We start from the raw sequence: 19,509 nt of genomic DNA, 5'->3' as shown, positions 1-19,509 counted from the left end.
AAAGTAGAGTCACTATAAATCCTAGCTATCCTAGGACAGTTCCAACTTACATCTTGAATCCTGATGTAACTATTGATGATGTTTCTTTTCTGTTTCAAAAAGGGACTAAAAAAGTTACATGGCCATTTTATCTCAATCTTGGTACTACTGAAATTTGGGGCTGGAAAACTCTTGCTTGAGAGGTGCTCGCCTATGCACTGTAGGATATTTAGCAGCATCCCTGGCCTTCACCCATGAGATGCCAGGAGCACCTCACACCAAATAATGGGAAAAAATAAGTCTCTAGACACTGCCGCAGGCCAAAATTGCTCCTGGTTGAGGACCACTGTATCTAAAACCTACACTCATAAAAACTTAACTACAGAAGGCTATCTATTTTATAGATCATGTACTATATAAACTGAATCTACCCAGTAAAGTGGTTAGCACATACTCTGTACTCAATAAAAGTTAACTTTTTAGTGACATTACTTCGCTTCCCAATTGTAGAGAGGTACAAAGGCTAAACAAGTAAAGAACAAGAAGACTGAGTGGGCTCTAGCGGCAATAGTTGGTTGGTTGCAATTCTTATTAGAGAAGTACAGTGGGAAGGGACCCGGCAAGCTCCTGGATACCCGTGTTGTGGAGTTTGATTCTTGATTCCATTTGGGTGTTTTCTTGAGTAATGAACATAACAGCTAGGATGATAGCCAGGGAGTGATGCAGCAAGTTTCATACTTCAGCAATCTTCTTCAGTAATAACAGCTAATAATAGTCAGTGTTCTTTTTTATCCTACTCTTATACTTAGAAATGACCACCATTTCTTTCATACCACCATTTTCCATTTATTAGCAAGAACAGAAGAAATACCAATAGCACCAATTAAAAATGAATCCACATGACTTGTTTTATCCTTACAGCTGTAATAACTAGTAACTAACATGGATTGGAAAGCACTTCGCAAATTTAAAAAGTGCTGTACAGATACATTATAATTATCATCATTAATAAATTAGCCCGATTCTCCTAGTTCAAAAGGCACGTAAGGTCAGATACATGGGCTTCAATGGGGCAAAATGATCACAACCTACGATGTAGCAATGGTTCACATGTGTTGCAAGCAAGTTTACCCCATGCAATCCTGCAGAGCTGAAGTTACACACCCTTCAAAATGTGGAGAATGAAGCTAAAAGTAGACAAGACAGTCTTTCGAGATTTAATGCCTATTTTTAAATAACAGACTCCTACCTCTTTTATATTAACTTTCAAATAGATAATATAATTAAACTTCTAAATTGTATATACCCAAATTAAAAACTCTTATTTAAGGTGACTGCAAATTTTATTATTTTATATGAACTGACATTCCAGATCACATGAAAGTTTCAAAGCATTCTGCAACTTCAAAGAGGTCAGATTGGTAACATTTGTGCTTGCACGCCCTCAGGGAATATTTTCAGTATTCATTCCAGAATTGTTACTAGAAAAAAACAGCTTTATCCATGCCCTTGCCAGCAGGAGTCTTGGCAAGAGATGGCATTTGGCTGACCATAAATAAAATTCCTTGAATCACCAGTATCTTGATTTAAGAAAGAAATTTTACTGTGTCTTTTATACACAAAAGCTGATTAACAATGGTTAAAAAAACACTACTCCACTTTTTCACAGGTGTACAAAAGGAAATATAATGGAGTTACATTCAACAATAAAGCTTAAAGTTCACTCTAGGTAATAGTTGCATTAACATTCACATACACAAGCACAGAGTTAAGAATATTTCAGGAGTCTTATATTAGCATACAGCATACATATGGGAGATTGATTTCAGGTAACATCATAGGTGTTAGTAAGATTAGCAATTCAGAGTGTTCTAGAAAAGGGTAACTAAACCAAAGAGAAGGTGTAAGGCTAGCACACCAAGACAAGTCACAGAATCAGAGAATTGAAAAATCTGCTCACTGTATGTATGAGAAAAGAACATTTTCCTTCAATTTCTGGGTCTCGATATAGTTGGTTAGAGAAGGTTGTGTATTCAAAGTGCACATAATTGTTTCTTAGAAAAGAGAGAGAAAGATCTTTTTATTTAGTAATTAATACATGCAAGAGGCAGCCCCCAGAGTGACCTGAAAGAGTAAAGCTGTGATTGGCAGGTGGCCGGTATAATACAGATGTTTCAGGCAATTCTCTTAAAGCACTTCTGTAGCAGCAACGATCATTTAAATGGCTGAATTCTCTTTTTGAGGGGAGTATAGGGGGAATGTATTCATCATATTTCTCTTTTAAAGATCTATAGCAATAGACTTTCTCTTTTTTAAATAAATCTATCAAACAACAAACAGCATAAAGTGAGGTGTTGGGGTTTTCTTTCTTCTTTTGCTTTTGCATATGTGTTGTCAGAAAAGGACTTGGCCTTTTCATAAACATTGTGTGCAAAAGAATTCTGAGTAAAGTGAGCACAAGGACATATACAGGAAACACGGCAGGTCTGCTTCTGCTGCCCTGGCTAGCCCTCTGTGAGACACTGCACTACTGGCTTGTGGTCTAATGCAGGGTTCATGATTGATGACCCACAGCCAACAGACTTTAGGAGCCCCTAAAGCCTTGTCACTGAGGGTAGTTTTGTCCACAAGACGGTGGCCGCCACCTCTTGAGTCGTAAGGTTTAGAAAGTCTGGTCCTTTTCACTTTCACGTTTCCCCTCCAAACTGGTGACTCCTGCTGTCTGTCTGCCTTTACTTCCCAGCCCTTCTTGTCCCCACTAGGCTTGTCCGGCCCATCCCAGCCCGTGTCTGGCACTCACATGCCCACAGGGGTCACACATACCCAGTGGCCACAGACACCCAAGCTGCTCAACCTCAAAACCTTGCAACCTGCCCTGCGAGTGTCATCAAGACAGGATCCCCGGAGCACAGGGCAGAGAGTCCAACCTCTCACTGGCGGGGCTGGGAAGCCTCTCCTTTGCGGCGGAGGAGAAAGGAAACTTGGGTCTGCTTTTTAGGTTCTGAAAACAAGCCAGAGTGGAGAAAAAGAGTTAACACCAGACTTAGTAAAGCTTCGAAGACAAAACCAGTTACATGGGATCGAGACAGACAGAGGGAACTTTCTGCAGATTGGAGGTCTCTAAGAGGGCTCGTGGAGATGGGAGAAGGGAGCAGGGAACCACTACGTGGGAGGGATTTGCCATTGTTACAAAAACTGGCTGAGTGGCTTGTTTCCATCCGGGGACCTCACTGGTCACTGTTGTCAGTCGTGCTGTTCCCTTTCTCCTTTTTCTCCTGGGTCTTGCTACCCTTCTTCTTTTTCTTCTTTTTCTTGGTCTCCTCCTTTTTGCCGAAGGTTATGAAGTCACTTTTGTCAATTTGGTTGTTAGTAGGCTCCTGCCGGATGGAGATGATTGCAGGAGATCCTGGGATAATGAATTTGTCTGGCAACTCACCGGGACCGGACTGCTTAGGGTTGCCTGGTCCGTACTTGAAGGTCCAGCTGTTGCTGTTGACACCAGCGCCGACCGGAGGGGACACCTCTCCCGCCTCTGGTTCTGAAAGACAAACCATCACAAATGGGTGACAGGGTCAACACACGCCCCCGATGCCACTCTGCAGGGAGAGGAAGGTTGCATAGACCATGGGTGCCCAAGAAAGGGCGATTATTTCTTCAAGCCTGGAAGGGAAGCACTGTGTTTGGACAAGAGCAGGAAGGCAGACTTTCTCACCAGAGTGCCCAGGAGTCTAGTTTTCTAGTAACATAATTCTCATTGTTTGTGAGGAATCTCCCAAAGAACATGGCTGTGGTTACCTTGCCTGGGAATGGGATGGGAAATGCACAGGATTTAAAGCAGAAATGGTACTCTGAGTGCAAAAGATTAAACTCTGGCTACAAATATTTTTTGACTCCTACTCTATCCGAATGGAAGAGAAATCGGTTGAATCAATTATCCAATCTGAATTCTCCTCTAGTCGTCTGGAGGAGCAGTGAGACAGAGCAGGGAAGAGACGTGGAGAAGCAGGGTGTCAGAGACTCGCCCCAGCAGGGAGGATGACAGCCTGTTGCAGGTTGCACCTCTGTCTGGATGGAGCACCGGGAGCCAACTTCACTTTCCAAACTGAATCCTCTCCCTCGGTGTGTGCCCAGTCTGGGACGTACATTTGAGCAATTATAAGCCAAGTTAATAGATGCAAAACTCGAGACCTGGAAAGTAGGGCTGGGGAAGATTTTTCTGCCAAGGGCTGTTTGGGTATTCACAACATCATCTGTGGGCCATACACAATCATCAACTTAAAAATTAGCCTGCTATAGTTACTGAATTTTGACTCCCACCCACGGTTGCCCTGGCAGAGCCAGACCCAGCAATTTGGTGGGCCTTCTATGACCCACGAGCTGGACATTCCCCACCCAGCTGTAAAGCATCATGGGACTCCAGGGGAGAAATGGATTAATCATACCTGAAAAAGTTAAAGGGGATTCCAGAGGAGAAGTGAAATTTGCAGTGAGTCTCGGGGAAATAATTCCGCATCTACAGGGGTTTTCAATGCAAATCTTTCCCAAGAGTCTCATTGGAAGACGAAGAATAAAGTGTATCACTAACTTCTAGAAGAGTAGAAGTCAGAGCCAGAGACAAAAAGTGATGATCTTTCTGGGCAGTGTGATCCCAGTGGCTGTGACACTGAAACCCTTTGGCAACACGGCAGTGCTTATGTCTCTGACATTGCTTTTAGTGGATAAGAAAATATCTACCACACAGGCCACTTATGTTCACTGCAGTCTGGACTGTCTGTGCCCGCCATTTCCACTTCCCCACCTCCTACTGCTTCTCAGTTCCTCAATTTGGGGTCCCTGTGCACTACTTTACTTTTTAAAAGATTTTTATTAATTTATTTGAAAGGCAGAAATACAGAGAGAGAAGGAGAGAGGGAGAACAAGGAAGGTTTTCTATCCACTGGTTCATTCACCAAATGGCTGCAATGGTTGGGGCTGGGCCAGGCTGAAGCCAGGAACTTCATCCAGGTCTCCCATGTGTATGCAGGGGCCCAAGGACTTGGGTCATCCTCTGCTGCTTTCAGTTGCATTAGCAGGGAGCTGGATCAGAAGTGGAGAAGCTGGGACTTGAACCAGCATCCATATGGTATACTAGCCCTGCAGGAAGAGTCTTAACCTCCCATGCCACAGTGCAGGCCCATGAGTGCTGCTTTTCTAACACTGTTCATGTCAAGTTAACTACAGTACTTCCAAAATCAGTGGTCACATTTTAGTCCTCATCTTAGTAAACCTCCCAGCAGCATGTGTCATCCGCTTCTTCAAACTGGTATGCGCATGAATTTGTCATGTAGAAGAATAACCCCCATCGGTTCTTAGCTGGACTGGAACCCTGCTATAAAAGGCAGATTAAGAAGAGAAAAACAAACAGAAGTTTATTAATGTGTATATGTCATACGTACATGAGAGACAGCCGAGGAGAGGACAGCCTGCAAGGGGCAGCTTTCAATTACAGGTCGTATAGCACCTTCAGCAAATTAACAGTAAATTTTATAAGAAGAAACAGACAAAAGAAAAGGACTTTGAGTGCAGAGAGGCAGCACCTGGGGGGATGGCAAGTGCACGACAGACAAAGGCTAGCTGCTAAAGCGTGCTCAAGTCTGCTCCTCTGGTGCCGTCTCCAGGCTGGAGAGCCCCAAACTGTCTTCAGTTCTCCCTCGTGGAAGGCAGTGGGTAAAATCTTTTGTCTCTGTAAATATATGTCCTGCTTTTAGGCAAACAGAAGGAGGGCGGACAGCTTTGCTGTATTCGAATCTTCTTAATTGCCTGCAGCTCAAAAACCCTTCACATCTCAGGGTAAGGGAGCATATTCTGGCCCCCCACCCCCAACAGCCTTAGCACCTTTCTCCCTGGCTGTTCTTCCTCAGTTTCCCTGAGGAGCCTCCTCACCTAGGTCACCTGTGTGTTGGAGCTCCCATGACTTTGGCCCTGTACCCTCTTCTCTACCTCCTCTCCATTCTTTGCTTTAGGGATCTCAGTCACCCAAAGGGATATAAATACCATCTAAGTATGCTGATGAGATGCAGATTTACAACAGCCTGCATCTCTCTGTGGCCCCATGCCAGGTATCCAACTGCCCATCCGGTATCTGCACATGGGCATCGCAAACTGAAGGGATTTGAAACCAAACTCTTGAGACCACTCTCATTTATTCCTTTGCAAATCTTTGGAGCCTCAGCAAATAACGACCCATGTATCCCACTGCTGAAGCCAGGAGATTCGGAGCTATTCTTCATTTTCCCTTCTTCATTCTCCATTTATAATACATCACCAAGACCTGTACATTCTGCCTTCTAAATATATATTGCATCTGCAGTCTTCTCTCCATTTTCACTTTCTCGGACATCACTCTGTCTCCTTTGCATCACAGCCAAGCCCACCCCTTGTTCAACCTGCTTCCACTTTTGCCTCTCTCTAATCCTCCACACAGCAGCCAGAGTCATCTTTATGCCTTAAAGCATTTATCCTTTCCTAAAAATTGCAGTATAATATACATACAGTAAAATCCTTTAAAATTAGAAATCAGATTACATCACTTCCCTGCTGAAAATTATTCAAAGACTTTCTACTGTTTTGAGAAAATAAAAATCAAACTCCTTACCATAGTATATAAACCCCTTTAATAATCTGATTTTTTTTCTTTTCTAATCTCTTCTAAAAATGTCCTTCCTGCCACTGTAATCCAGCCACACAGGCCCTCTTTCAGTTCCTCAAACATCCTATGGAACTGCTTTTGCCTCAAGATCTGTTCACTTAATTTTCCTTTGGTCTCAAATGACTTCTCCATTCTTCACATCACTCCTCTTTCTCCAAGTCTGTATTCCAACGCAACCTCCTCAGAGTGAACTTTTATGACCAACCTAGCCAGGCAGCACCCTTTCAGAGACAGGAAATACACCTGTTCATTCACCGACATATAACCAGTGCCTAAAACAATTCCTGACCCCTTACAGGTTTTTAATAAGTACTTTCTGCGGGCCGGCGTTGTGGTGTAGCAGCACTGCTGTGCTTCCAATCTAGCTCCCTGCTAGGGCACCTGGGAAAGCAGTGGGAAATGGCCCAAGTGCTTGGGTCCCTGCCACTCATGTTGGGAACCTGGATGGAGTTCCAGGTTCCTGGCTCTGGCCTGGCCCAGGCAAATGACTGTTGCGACCATTTGGGGAATGAACCAGTGGATGGAAGATCTCTTTCTCTGCCTCTCCCTCTGTGTCATTCTGCCTTTCAAATAAATGCAATAGAGCTTTAAATAATTAAATAAATAATTGCTGGTTGAGTGAATGAATGAACTGGTGCAAGAGGTGGAAGTGGCAGCTGCTCTCCACTGACAGCACTCTCAGAGAACCTCAAGACAATGAGGTAATGCATGCAAAGTGCCAAGCCTCATCCTTGGCGCAGTGTAAGGGCTCTATATACGGCATCACATATGGCCTAGGAAATACTGCACAGCTCTTGGGGCTAGGAGGGCAGCATAAGGATATTTCAAATTTATTGCAAGCACTAAGGAGAGACAGCAAGAAGCTTTCTTCTCCAAACCTTTGTCCTTATATCATGCTTCCCCAGCACAACTGACATAACAGCACTCTGAAAAGGGGGCAACATTTTTTCTCTGAGACTTAGGATTCATTCTTATAAAAATATTTGTATTTACAGCTGAGAGGCAGAGAGACAGAGACAGAAAAAGAGAGGGGTCCTATTCACTCCTCCAAATGTTCCCCAATGGCCATGGCTGGGCTGGGATCAAGCAGGGAGCTAGGAAAGCAATGCAGGCCTCCCCCATGAGTGTCAGGAGCTGGACTGAGACTTGCAGGGTCTGCATTAGCTGGAGGCTGAAGTCAGGAGCCAGAGCTGGAAACTGAACTGAGGCACTCTGGTGTGGGATGTGGGTGACCTAACAGGCATATTAACTACTAGGCCAACTGCCCACCACCCTGAAACTAAGACTAATTTCTTTTTTGTTGTTTATCTATATTTATTTTTTTAAGATTTATTATTTTTTTTTGAAAGAATTACAGAGAGGCAGAAGCAGAGACAGAGATTTTCCATCCACTAGTTCACTACCCAAATGGCTACAACGGCCAGGGCTAGGCCAGGCCAAAGCCAGGAACCAGGAGCTTTATCCATGTCCCTGACATGGGTGCAGGGGCCCAAGCTCTTGGGCCGTCCTCCACTACCTTCCCAGGTGCATTAGCAGAGAGCTGGATCGGAAGTGGAGCAGATAGGACTCCCATACGGGATGCTGGACATCGCAGGCAGTGGCTTAACCCGTCACACCATTCATAGCGCCAACTAAGACTCATGTCTACCATCTTTCTAAAATAACCAATCTGTAATTGCGCTCAATCAGAATCTGCCTGTTTACATTTCAAACACAGGCTCTGTCTGAGTCTGAGACAAAAATAAGAAACATATTTAAAAACCTCTGATTTGGGGTGGGTGTTTGGCACCATGATTAAGATTCCGCTTGGGGTGCCCACATCCCATATCTGAGTACCTGACTTCATGCTCCACTTCAGATTCCAGCTTCCTGTCACTATGCTCCCTTGGAGGCAGCAGGTGATGGCTCAAGTACTTGGGTCCCTGCCACCCATGTGGGAGACCATATTGGGTTCTAGGCTCCTGGCACCCAGCTGTGCATTATGCAGGCATCTGGGGAGTAAGCAGGCAGAAGGAAGATCTGTCTGTGTCGCTGTTTCTAATTATCTTCAACCACAACCAGGGCTCTAGATGAGGTCTTAGGACTGTCATCCTGAGATGCAGAACTCATTAAGGGGCGTTAATGACCATGTCCAGAGGCAAGGAAGCCCCTCACAGCAGGACTGCTAAGAGTGAATCAGCTATTTTTACTTGTAACTGAGCTTCTTTGGCAGGGCCTAACTCCAGCTAGGGGCCAGTCCCAGCAAGCAATCCATCAAGGAAGGGTTGCTTCTCTCAGGACTGCCTCCATTCTCCTACCCAGCTCACCCCCAAAGACAAACCCAAATTCAGTCAGGATCCAGGTAAGTGGAGCTCTCAAAGCCCAGAAGGAGGGTTTCAGACATGCAGCGAGCAGGCAAGAATCTGAATCTTCAGGTCGAACCCTTCTCGCATGTTCAGATGACAAACTGACAGTACTTAAAAGTTCTAATAGAGTATGCTCATAATTATAAAGAAAGAAGCTTTTGCCTTTGTTTTGGTATTGGTCAATTTCTTCACAATGGGTAAAGATACATTTTAAAGTCAGAACAATATGCATTTAAGAAATCACACAGATCTTCATCTTTCGTTTTTAACACTGTCTCTTGTAAGTAACTGGCCACTTCATGTAATCCTATAAATCCACTGTAGGCACTGTCCCAGGGTCTTTTGGGCAGAGTTCCCAGCTTCCTCTTTTCAGCTAAAGGAACTCTGCCTTCCTGAGCCTTTGGAGTGAGCCTCCAGGGATTAAGAACGGCCCAAGGCTTTGCCCACGCAGCTGCAAGCACATGTCCTGAACACTGTGAAGCCAAGGACAGGTTTGCAAACTCATCCGGAATCCCCGCTCTGAACTGCTCTGGGTAATTACCGAGGCCAGGAAGCATCTTCTGCTCCCCCCAGATTTCCCTGAACGGAAGGCACAAAGTCACCTGGAGCACACGGCATTCAGCAAAGTTCTCAGAGGGGCTCGGCCCGGGGACCGCTAAGGGTGCTCAATTCCCTTTTCCTCTCTTCACCCTGCTTTGTTGTTCTACCAGAGAACCTCAGTTCACTCATCCATAAAATCCCGCCTACATCACAGGGCTATCAACACTTACTGCATCCCTCCTGCGTGCCCAGTGCAGGACTGAGTAGCTCTGTATGAAATATGATTGTGGTTCTTGCAAGAACTGCAGCAAGTAGATACAGCTAATAGCAACTTCTGATTTATAGATAAGGAGGCTGTGGCCCCACGGTAGAGCCTGGGACTAAAACCTAGCTATAAAACTCACAACTTAAACTGTACATCAATGTCCTTTGGTAACCCTGAAGCATTATACAAATGTAGCAATTATTATGGTTATTATCTTTTTCGCTGCCATGTGTGCAGGAGCCTCTCTAAGCTAGACTTGGTGGAAAAGAGAAGAGGAAGGGGGAGGGGTGTGAGCGTGGGGGGAGGGGTGTGGATGCAGGAATGACAAGTCAGGAAAATCACACCCCCCTGTCTCCAGGTCTCCGCCCCGCCCTCGCACTCCCCATTCAACCCTTTGTTACCATCTCTGGATTGCAGTGCTAAGGTTAATAAAGAGCTTCCAGAAAACCCATCATTTTGATTAAAGCCGGGGCCTATCTTGCCAGACAGCACCCTGGAGCCTGCCCACTCGGCTAAGTCAGAGTAGCCTGCAGAGGCTATTAAATGATTACAGCCGCTTCCGGCGCGGCCAGACGCTCCGCAGGACTGCTCGCTCCCGCTCCTGGAGCGGGCGGCGGCCGCAGCTCTGACTGCCCAGGGAGGAGGCCAGGCATGGGAGGCTCTGCAGATTCGGGGTTTGCAAGTGAGCACCAGGCTTCCTGGGCAGGACCACCTTCCTTCTCCCTGGTCCCAGCTCCTCTGCTACCCAAGCAGTCCCTGCAGTCTTTCAAGCAGTTGGCGCCTTCTTGGTTGTGAGCAACCATTTCACTTCTCTCTCTCCGTGCCAGAACTTGGCAGATTGTAGAATCATAAGCAAATGTTCAGGCTGACCAAAGGGCAGAAGCCATCAGCCTTCCGAAAGCCCAGGTCCTGCATCTCAAGCTCCTTCCCCACCCCCTCTCCTGCCATTTGTGGGGCTTGCAGCCTGAACGGACAAGCTCCACCTCCCCCTGCCCACCAGTCCTTTATGAATTGGGCAGAGCTAATCTGAGTAATCACAGCCCACAACACACAGGGGAATCATGGCCTGAAACCCAAATCCAGTCCAGGATCAGAGAGGGGGGGAGGGGGGAGAAAGTTAAAACCACTGGGGCCAGCATCCCCCTGTGCTTCTTAGTCCTTCATTTTCCCCGGAAACCTAGGAAGGGGAAGCTGCACGCCCTGTTCTCCGCAAAGCCTCGGCTCTGTCATCAGCATGTCCCGACTGAAACCTGGCTGCAGCATGTAAGCCATGTGATGTTCTGCAAATTATTTACTGTCTCTGGGCCTCAGTTTTCCTCTGTAAAGGAGATAATAATAGCCCCCGCTGCGTTGAGCTGTTATAGGATTAGATGGGATTATCCTAGAGCATTTAGCACAGTGCCTGTTGTAAAAACTCATTAAACTGCATTTGTGAGATCAGAGCAATAGAAGAGTCGTTTGGTTTTTTAAGGATTTGATTGATTATTATAGATCAGGCAGCTTATTACGCATTCTGCATATTCATTTATTGAAATTGAATCTTGACTCATCACAATTTAATTACCTTTATTTATTTATTCATTTAAAGGATATTCTGGATGTTTCTTCATCTCTTTTCATCTACTTGAAAGGCAAGAATGACCAAGAAACAACTGCCATCTGCTGGTTCACTCCCCAAATGCCCGTAACAGTCAGGGCTGTGCCAGGCTGAAGCCAGGAGCCCTGAACTCCACCCAGGTCTCCCACCTGAGTGGCAGGGACCTCACTCTTGAGCCATCATCTGCTGCCTCCCAGGGTGCATCGGCAGGAAGCTGATGGGAAGCGAAGGTGCTAGGACGCAGGCCTCTGAAGTCGGGGGCAGGTGTCCCACAGCAGCTTCCCCCACTGCATCACAGTGCTCACCCCGTTTCAAAGGAGTTTTATTTTATAGATAGGAAATCTGAAGGCTGAAATTACAGCAAGACAATTTTTCCTGAATCACACTGGAATTCGATAATGAGGCTGAAACATTATTCTCACACATATGCCCCATTTTTATTTCTTGTGAAGTCTGATGGGTGGGGGAGGAGCCAGAGCGGAACCTGACTTCCAGGGCTAAGTGTTTTGATTCCCGGAGTTGGGAAGGCTGTGTGCGCACGCGCGGGCGTGTGTGTGTGTGTGTGTGTGTGTGTGTGTGTGTGTGAGAGAGAGAGAGACGGAGCCCAAGGGAGCTGTGGCTCCTGGGTGCTTCACCCTGGCTGGCTGGGATGCCTCTATCTAGAAGATTCTGTGGCTGTTTGGTGCCTTGAGCCACAGCTGGGCTAATTTTCAGTAATCTTGGAGCGGAAGAGATAAATACACTTGGCATATTTTTGAAGCCACAGCTCTTGCTTTGTGCCCAAAATAACTCTGTCATTTCTAGGTTAAGAGTATAAAGATACCATGAGCTGCGAGCTCAGACTCAAACGCTGGGATGGCCGCGTTCAGACCACCCGGCTCTCCACACTCAGCTTTAGAAAATAAACCTTTTGTTTTCCTTTTTTTGACTCCCACAACCCAGCAGGGCTCAGGCAGCCTGGCCTCGAGTTTTCTACCTTATTTTCTGGTTGCTAAAGTCCCCCAGCATGTAGGGAGGGCAATTTCTCAAAAATCCTCCTCCTTCAGTCAGCTATTATATCCTGGGGGCAAGAGAATGCTGAAGACACAGGCTCTGGGGTCGCACAGACTTGGGGTGGGGGTCTCAGCTTCACCAGCTCTTTGCGGTGTAACCTTGAGCAAGGACCCTGGCCTCCAGGCGCCCACTCTTTCATATGGAAAACAAAGACAGCAACATTCCTCTAGTGGGATTGTGAGCAGTAAGAAGCCACAGCGCTCGTAAATCAGAGAGACTGACGTCCGTCCGTCAGGCACGCAGAACGCTGAAATAAAATGCAGGCACTGCTACCATGCAGTATTCCTCTAGGAGCCTGACCATCCCTTTAACCGCCGATTCCTGGAGCCAGGACTGTCCCCGCCGCTCCCCTCCCAGCCAACCCTGCCCCTGTCCCCAGGGGTCACTGAAGAGTCCCCGCTGTGCGGTTTTCCAGATTAGAAACGGTTGCTAGGGAGAGAGCTCTTCTCCGGAGCCCTCTGAAGGAGGCAGATGATGAAACCAAGCCCCTCCACGGTGTTCCTGGTGCAGGGCCAGGGCTCCAGGCTCTCAGTCTCCCTCCCAGAGCCGAAACTTTCTTTACAAATCAGCCTCCAAGTAAAATGAATTCACTTAGCTGAGGGCGTGGTCCAGCTAACCCTGATCATAGATCACTTATCTCTTCTACAGAGAAAAAGTAACACCCCCTGCCACCTGTGTGGAGGGCACACACAAAATTGTTAGCAGTGGCTGCCCCACTGAAGGCAAGCGGGACTGAGAGAAATGGACATTCTAATATGAACAATGCTGTAGTATTTAGTATTTACTTCAGCAACGTGATTGCAGTATATTTTAAATATATATTACTTTAAAATGCATACTTGTAAAAATGTGAGGAGGCACCCACTAACCACTGGCTCTGGTGATTTCTGCGGAGCGTGACTGGAAGCAGGAAATGAGGCACTACTGGTTTTATTTCAGTTCTGTACAGATTAAATCTGCCATGATTTTTTTTCTTTTATAATTAAATCAAAGAGAGACATTAAAAAAGAACACTAGCTCCATACAGCTGAAAAATGAGCTGAGACAAAATGTCACTGCCCCAGATACCCTGCCCCAGAACCAGGACTTGGAGCCAAAGGATAGTGGAGGCCCCCTTGCTAATCAATGAAGAAGTTCAAGAGAGTCACAGCACAGTATTAAGGCCAGCAAGGGCCTTCCAGGGCCCCGGAACCCAGCCTTGCGGGGACCAGAGCCCCCAGTGCCGCTTCTTCCTTCCGCACAAGCTCAGGGCAGGAGTCTTCCCTAGGTTTCCCACTGCCTGCCGCACCGGAAACTCCGCGAGGTGTCTTCATTCTGCCTAACAATAAAATGGCTCTGGCTTTGGTTGGGTTTCCAAACTTTCCTCCTGTACCCTCCCCCCTCACGTTACAATGTGTGCATCTTACAACCTGGCAGCAGGCCCAGGCTCTGTGTTGCTGTGTCACTTCTCAGCCTTGAGCGACCATTTCTAGACAAGCCGGGCTGGAGGTGCACTGAGAGTACAAAATGGAGAGACTGTCAGGAAGAGTGCCGCCATTGAAGCAGCCAGGTAGGGCAAGGCCCTGTGCACCCCCAGGGTCCCCTCAACTCTGGGCGCTGCGGCACCCACCCCTTAATCTGGCGAAGCCATTGTGCTCAGCACCAGGAGTACCAGATCATCACAGCCGTGCGGGACTGTCTGTGCTTACCATGAGCTGACGGCTGTGCTAAGATCCCGCATGCATCATCTCGTTCAATGCTTCCCACAGCCTACGGTTTTTCCTTTTACCCTTCATAAATGCCACTGCATAATTAGGAAGTGGTGCAACAGGGATCTGCAGCACCGTGCAAGGCCACACGCCCTGACGGAAGGCAAAATCTAATCAAACCCAAACTTCACTCACTACATTTCTCAGATCACATCTACCAGAATTACCTAAGAATATTCCCAAGGTCATTTCCTTGTATTAAAATAATTTTTCAAAGTTGCATCCAGGGGTCGGTGTTGTGGCATATATAGTGGGTAAAACCGCTACCTGCAATGCAAGTATCCCATATGGGCACAGGCTCCTGTCCCAGCTGTTCCACTTCCAATCCAGTTCCCTGCTAATGTGCCCAGGAAAAGTAGCAGAAGATGGCCCAAGTACTTGGGCCCCTGCACCCACGTGGGGGACCTGGATGAAGCTCCTGGCTCCTAGCTTTGGCCTGGCCCAATGCTAGCTGTTGCAGCCATCTGCGGAATGAACCAGCAGATGGAAAATCTCTCATTTTCTCTCTGTAACTCTGACTTTAAAATAAATCTTTAAAAGAAGAAATAAATAACAAACCCAGTGGCTCTCCATTGCCGTTAGACAAACTAGTGAGTTTTCAAGATATTTAAGGCCCTGCGGAATCTAACTTGTCTCCCTTTTTGATCTCATTTCCCCGAAGCTCTGTATCCCGTCCTGCTGATCAAACTCTCATCACATCCAGCCAGCCAGTGCCCTCGTGCCAGGTATTTTGTGTATGTATTTTTCCCTTTGCCTGGACTTTTCCTCCTCACATGCTACTTCTCATCCTGCACTATTCAGTGTTAAATAATCTCTGACTTGGTCCTCTAAATTCCCAATTCCATCTTCTGAGGTCCCACAATGTGCCATTATGCACAGTCACCGAGACAGGATCTGGACCCTGTGAAAACATTCTGGGGCCCCTCTCGGGACAGGGGACCAGCTTACCTCATTCACAAGGGGTCCGTATCGACTGCAACATGCACAGGTCCTGGGTGCCCCTCTGGATAGGCCATGGCAGCTGCCCCTGCTCCCTTCCTCCTCACTGGACCTGCCTACGTATGACACTGTTGCGGTCCTTGTCACACCACACTGCAGAATTTACCCCTTGACATTCATATTTTTCTTGACATTTCTCCCTTCCCCACCAGCTGAGAGGAATGGGACTGGGTTATAGTTGATATGATATTCGCATGACCTAGAGCACAGCTTGTTCCGTTGGAAGTGCCTGGTGAACGATTGATGACTACCTGAGCATGGACGTTTCCAACCAAAGTCTATACTGAAGTCAAGCCAAGCAAATTGCCCTGGACAGGATACACTGCACTTCACTTCTGTGTGTGTGTGTGTGTGTGTGTGTGTGTGTGTGTGAGAGAGAGAGAGAGAGAGAGAGAGAGAGAGAGAGAGAAGGAGGGAAGGAGGGAAGGAGGGAGGGAGGGAAAGAGGAGGGAGGGAAAGAGGAGGGAGGGAAAGAGGAGGGAGGGAAAGAGGAGGGAGGGAAGGAGGGCTTTAAAAAGAGAGAAGTAGTGATGATGAGAGTGTAGAGCTCTAGGAAGGAGGTTTTTTGAGGGTCTTCCTAGTGCCCTTCAAATCACAACCATGTAGAAGGCCATTATCCTTTTATCCATTAGGCTGTGATCCTAAGTGAGAAAAGACCAAAGAGCCCAATTCGTATTTCTAAATCCCCAAAGAAACTCATCTTCTCTACAGAAATTTCCCAAAGGCAAATATTCAGAATCAATCAATGCTTGGCTCACCAGAAGGGAAGTGATGTGACACTGAGCACTGACTAAACACAGCACCACCGAATGCAGGCTGCAGGGACCGAAGTTAAGCCAACATGCTGGTGACACAGGGGCCCACAGGGAGGAGGAGGCCCTCTCTGGGATCGCATAGCATAATCCCTGTCATTAGCATCTGCTGCTAAGAGTACAGAGCGGCCCTAAGCTTCAGCAGTTCCCAACCTGTTAGGATCTCAAGGAAGCAGCTAGTGTGAGACTAGACCGCCATGCAAGATGTTCCTGGAAAGCAAACTAGTCCTGAGGCACATACATAGTCACAGAATCGGCCCCGAACCCATCCCCAAGGCTGGAAGCATCACGAGGAACATAGATGGGACTTAGGAGTACTCACCAAAGGGTCACCCCCAGCCCCAACTCCCAACGCAGTCACACCAAGTCACACCTCTCTCCTTCCTCTCGGAATCCCCTGCATATCAGCCAGCTTTTTGTCACTACTCAAAATACCCAAGAGAAACTAGTTATGAAGGAAGTCAGTTTATTTTGGCTCAGTTTTAGAAGTTCATGGTCCAAGATCAGGTGACCCTATTGGCCTGGCACCTAAAGGGAAGTAGATGGGAGAATGCAGACAGAAGAAGACTGTATGGTGAGCCAGGAAGCAGAAAACAGGGAGAATGCTTGCTCATGTCTATGTGGTTTCTCATGTCTATGTGGATCACGGTGCCCTACCCGAACAACCCCGTACCAGCCAATCACTCCCCAAAGACCTCATCTTTAGCTACCATAATTGGGTCAAGCCTCCGTTCTGTAAGTGTCATCAATCCATGATGCTGCATGAATTAGGGAGCCAGATCCTGTTGCAACTATAGCACCTCGGTATACATTTAATCTGATTTCACTTTGACACATGCTAGATGCATTCAAAGCAGGCCATATGCAATACCCCATCTCCTGGTATCACCGTAAGGAGAGTGGCCTTTCCACCAGCTACCAATGCCCGATGATAGATCCTTTCAAGATTGGCCTGTAGGGGCCAGTGCTGTGGCATAGTGAGTAAAGCTGCTGCCTATGGGTACTGGCATCCCACATGGGCACCAGTTCGAGTCCTGGCTGCTCTACTTCCAATCCAGCATCCCTGATAAAGGCCTGGGAAAGCAGTGGGAGATGGCCGAAGTGCCTTGGGCCCCTGCCACACACGTGGGAGACCTGGAAGAAGCCCTAGCTCCTGCTTTCAGCCTGGCCCAACCTGAGCTATTATGGTCATCTGGGGAGTGAACCAGAGTCTCTCTCTTTCTCTCTCTGTATCTCTCTCTCTCTAACTTTCAAATAAATAAATCTTAAAAAAAAAAAAAAAAAAAAAAAAAAGATTGGCCTGTAAATGACCCAAAGAATACTATCCTCCCTTGCTTGTTCACCAACACTGAAATAATACTCTCAAGCCTGTGGCAGAGCAGTATCACTCAGCCTTTGACATAATAACAAGGCAGTGAAAACGATTTCCCTCTTCTCTTCACTTTTTCACCTCTGCCCAGAGAGGGGGACACCCATCAAATCAATGCTTCCATCCTTTGGGTGATGTGCTAGGAAGAAAATGTTCATCTTTAGCTCTATTTTTTTTACTTATTCTTCCCAAGAAGAGCAGTTTATCTGATTAGAGATTCCTGAAGTCTGAATTTACATAGGCATGCTTCTTGGTTGGACAAAATCACTGTGTTTTCATGACACACCTCACTTTAACTCCCTGTTTCTCCATTCTAGCTCAGTCTCCATTGGGTAAACAAATCAGAACAGGTCCCCTCCTTACCAAGAGAGAAATCTGTCATCATTCATTTTCTTCCCTTGCATTTGGGAAGTTGGAGACCTTGTAATATTCTCCAGTTCATCTTTATCAATAATAAACTTGATGCTAATTTTGATGACTCAGTTGGCTGCTTGCACCTAATTAAGATTTGGAGGAAAAGGAGAGTGTGATTAATTAGTTTCTACCAGACTTTCAACAATTCACAGCCTTCAAAAGGGCTTTAACATATAGTCCACACTCACTACACCCTCTTCATGGTCCAAATATGCACCTTATTTTACCTTCAGTGTTACTGAAACACACACACACACACACACACACACACACACAGGCCCCTCTGCCTGAACATGAAAGACACTGTGTCAGCCTACCAAAGTTGTCCACATGCTAATTTCTGGAACCTCTGAATCCGTCATGCTACATGGAAAAAGGAATGTGCTGATGCGATTAGTTTCAGGACCCTACCAAGGAGAGATTTTCCTAGATTGTCCAGGTGGAGTCACACATGCTCTTGTATTTGAAAGAGATAAATAAGAGAGCCAGAGTCAGAGACAGATCTGAAGGGGCCACACTGCTGGCTTTGAAGATGAAGCCAGAGGCCACAAAGCCGAAATGCAAGCCAGCTCTAAAGTTTGGAAAAGGCAGGAAAATGGATCCTCCTCCAGGGCCCCTCAGAGTTGGCCAGCCCTGCCAACAACTGGATTTGAGCCCAGTGAAACCCATGTTGAGCTTCTGATAACCAGAACTGTAAAATAAGAAATTTCTAAGGTTTTAAGCACCTGGTTTGTGGTAATTAGCTACAGTCCTAGGAAACAAATAGAAATTTTGGAACCTGGAAGCAGGGTGCCAAAAATGTGGCAGTGGTTTTGGTAACAGGCCATGGACAGAGCCTTAGAAGAATTTTGAGGAGCAGGACACAAAAAGCCTAGACTGCTTGAACACTCTGTCAGTAGAAATAGGGATATTAATCAGTATGCTAGAGAGGAGAGAAGGGAGGTGCATCAGAGAACAAACATACACTGTCTTAGAGAACACCTAAACTGCCATGAACAGATGTTAGGTCACATGTGGACTTTAAAGGTGCTGCCATGGAAAGCTCAGGTGGAAATGAGGAACACGTACTGGAAACTAAAGGAAAGTGGCTCCTTATCACATAGCAGGTAGAACACACTTCACTGTTAGCTCAGTGAAACCCCATTTTGGGCTTCTGGCCTCCCAAAACTGTAAGTTGTTTTAAGCCACAACGTTTGTGGTAAGTTACAGCAATAATGAGAACCCCCCCCCTCCACACACACACCATTGGCCTGGAGCCCACACAATGAATATACTCTCTAAGTTACCAAGAGATTCTTTTCTCTCATCACACAGAAGAAAATAGTAATAATGTGCTAAGTCTACAGCAGGTAGACATGGGTTCAAACACTGTCTTTGCCATTGTACTCATTAACTGATTCAATAAATATTTCTTAAGCATCATTATGTGCTAGATATTTTACCTGCACTGGAAATATAATGGTGGAGTAAAAAATATTTAATATGGGTGGGCATCTGGCCTAGCAGTTAACTACCAAATCAGATGCCCATGTCCCATATCAGAGCAACTTGGGTGCAACCCCTGGCTCTGGCCCCTGATTCCAGCTTCTTGCTAATGCAATTCCTGGAAGGCAGCAGTGACAGCTCAGGGAGCTGGGTTCTTGTCACCCACATGGGAGACATGCATTGGGTTTCCAGCTCTCAGCTTTGGCCTGGCCCAG

The 19,509-nt window shown here is 46.6% G+C and overlaps 1 protein-coding gene and 1 long non-coding RNA gene across 6 annotated transcripts in view; one reads left to right on the top strand and one right to left on the bottom strand.

Annotated features, from left to right (window-relative positions):
- Positions 1 to 15,094, top strand: part of LOC127490686 (uncharacterized) — a 32,489-nt gene extending 17,395 nt beyond the window's left edge. The window contains exon 3 of the long non-coding RNA XR_007918976.2: positions 14,877 to 15,094. This is a non-coding gene — a long non-coding RNA (uncharacterized lncRNA). The remainder of the gene's footprint in view (positions 1 to 14,876) is intronic.
- PCDHAC2 (protocadherin alpha subfamily C, 2) overlaps positions 801 to 19,509 on the bottom strand; it is a 200,802-nt gene continuing 182,093 nt past the window's right edge. For 4 of the 5 annotated variants that reach the window (XM_070076208.1, XM_051844287.2, XM_051844288.2 and 1 more), the window contains exon 4: positions 801 to 3,517. In XM_070076208.1, the coding sequence (XP_069932309.1) occupies positions 3,207 to 3,517 (311 nt within the window). In that variant the 3' untranslated portion in view covers positions 801 to 3,206. The remainder of the gene's footprint in view (positions 3,518 to 19,509) is intronic. The other variant, XM_017341106.3, reaches the window with a different exon arrangement.

The sequence above is a fragment of the Oryctolagus cuniculus genome, chromosome 6, assembly GCF_964237555.1.
Source record: "Oryctolagus cuniculus chromosome 6, mOryCun1.1, whole genome shotgun sequence".
Taxonomy (NCBI): Eukaryota; Metazoa; Chordata; class Mammalia; order Lagomorpha; family Leporidae; genus Oryctolagus; species Oryctolagus cuniculus.
Note: the sequence above shows the minus strand (reverse complement) of the source record. Positions and strands in the feature narration are given on the sequence as shown.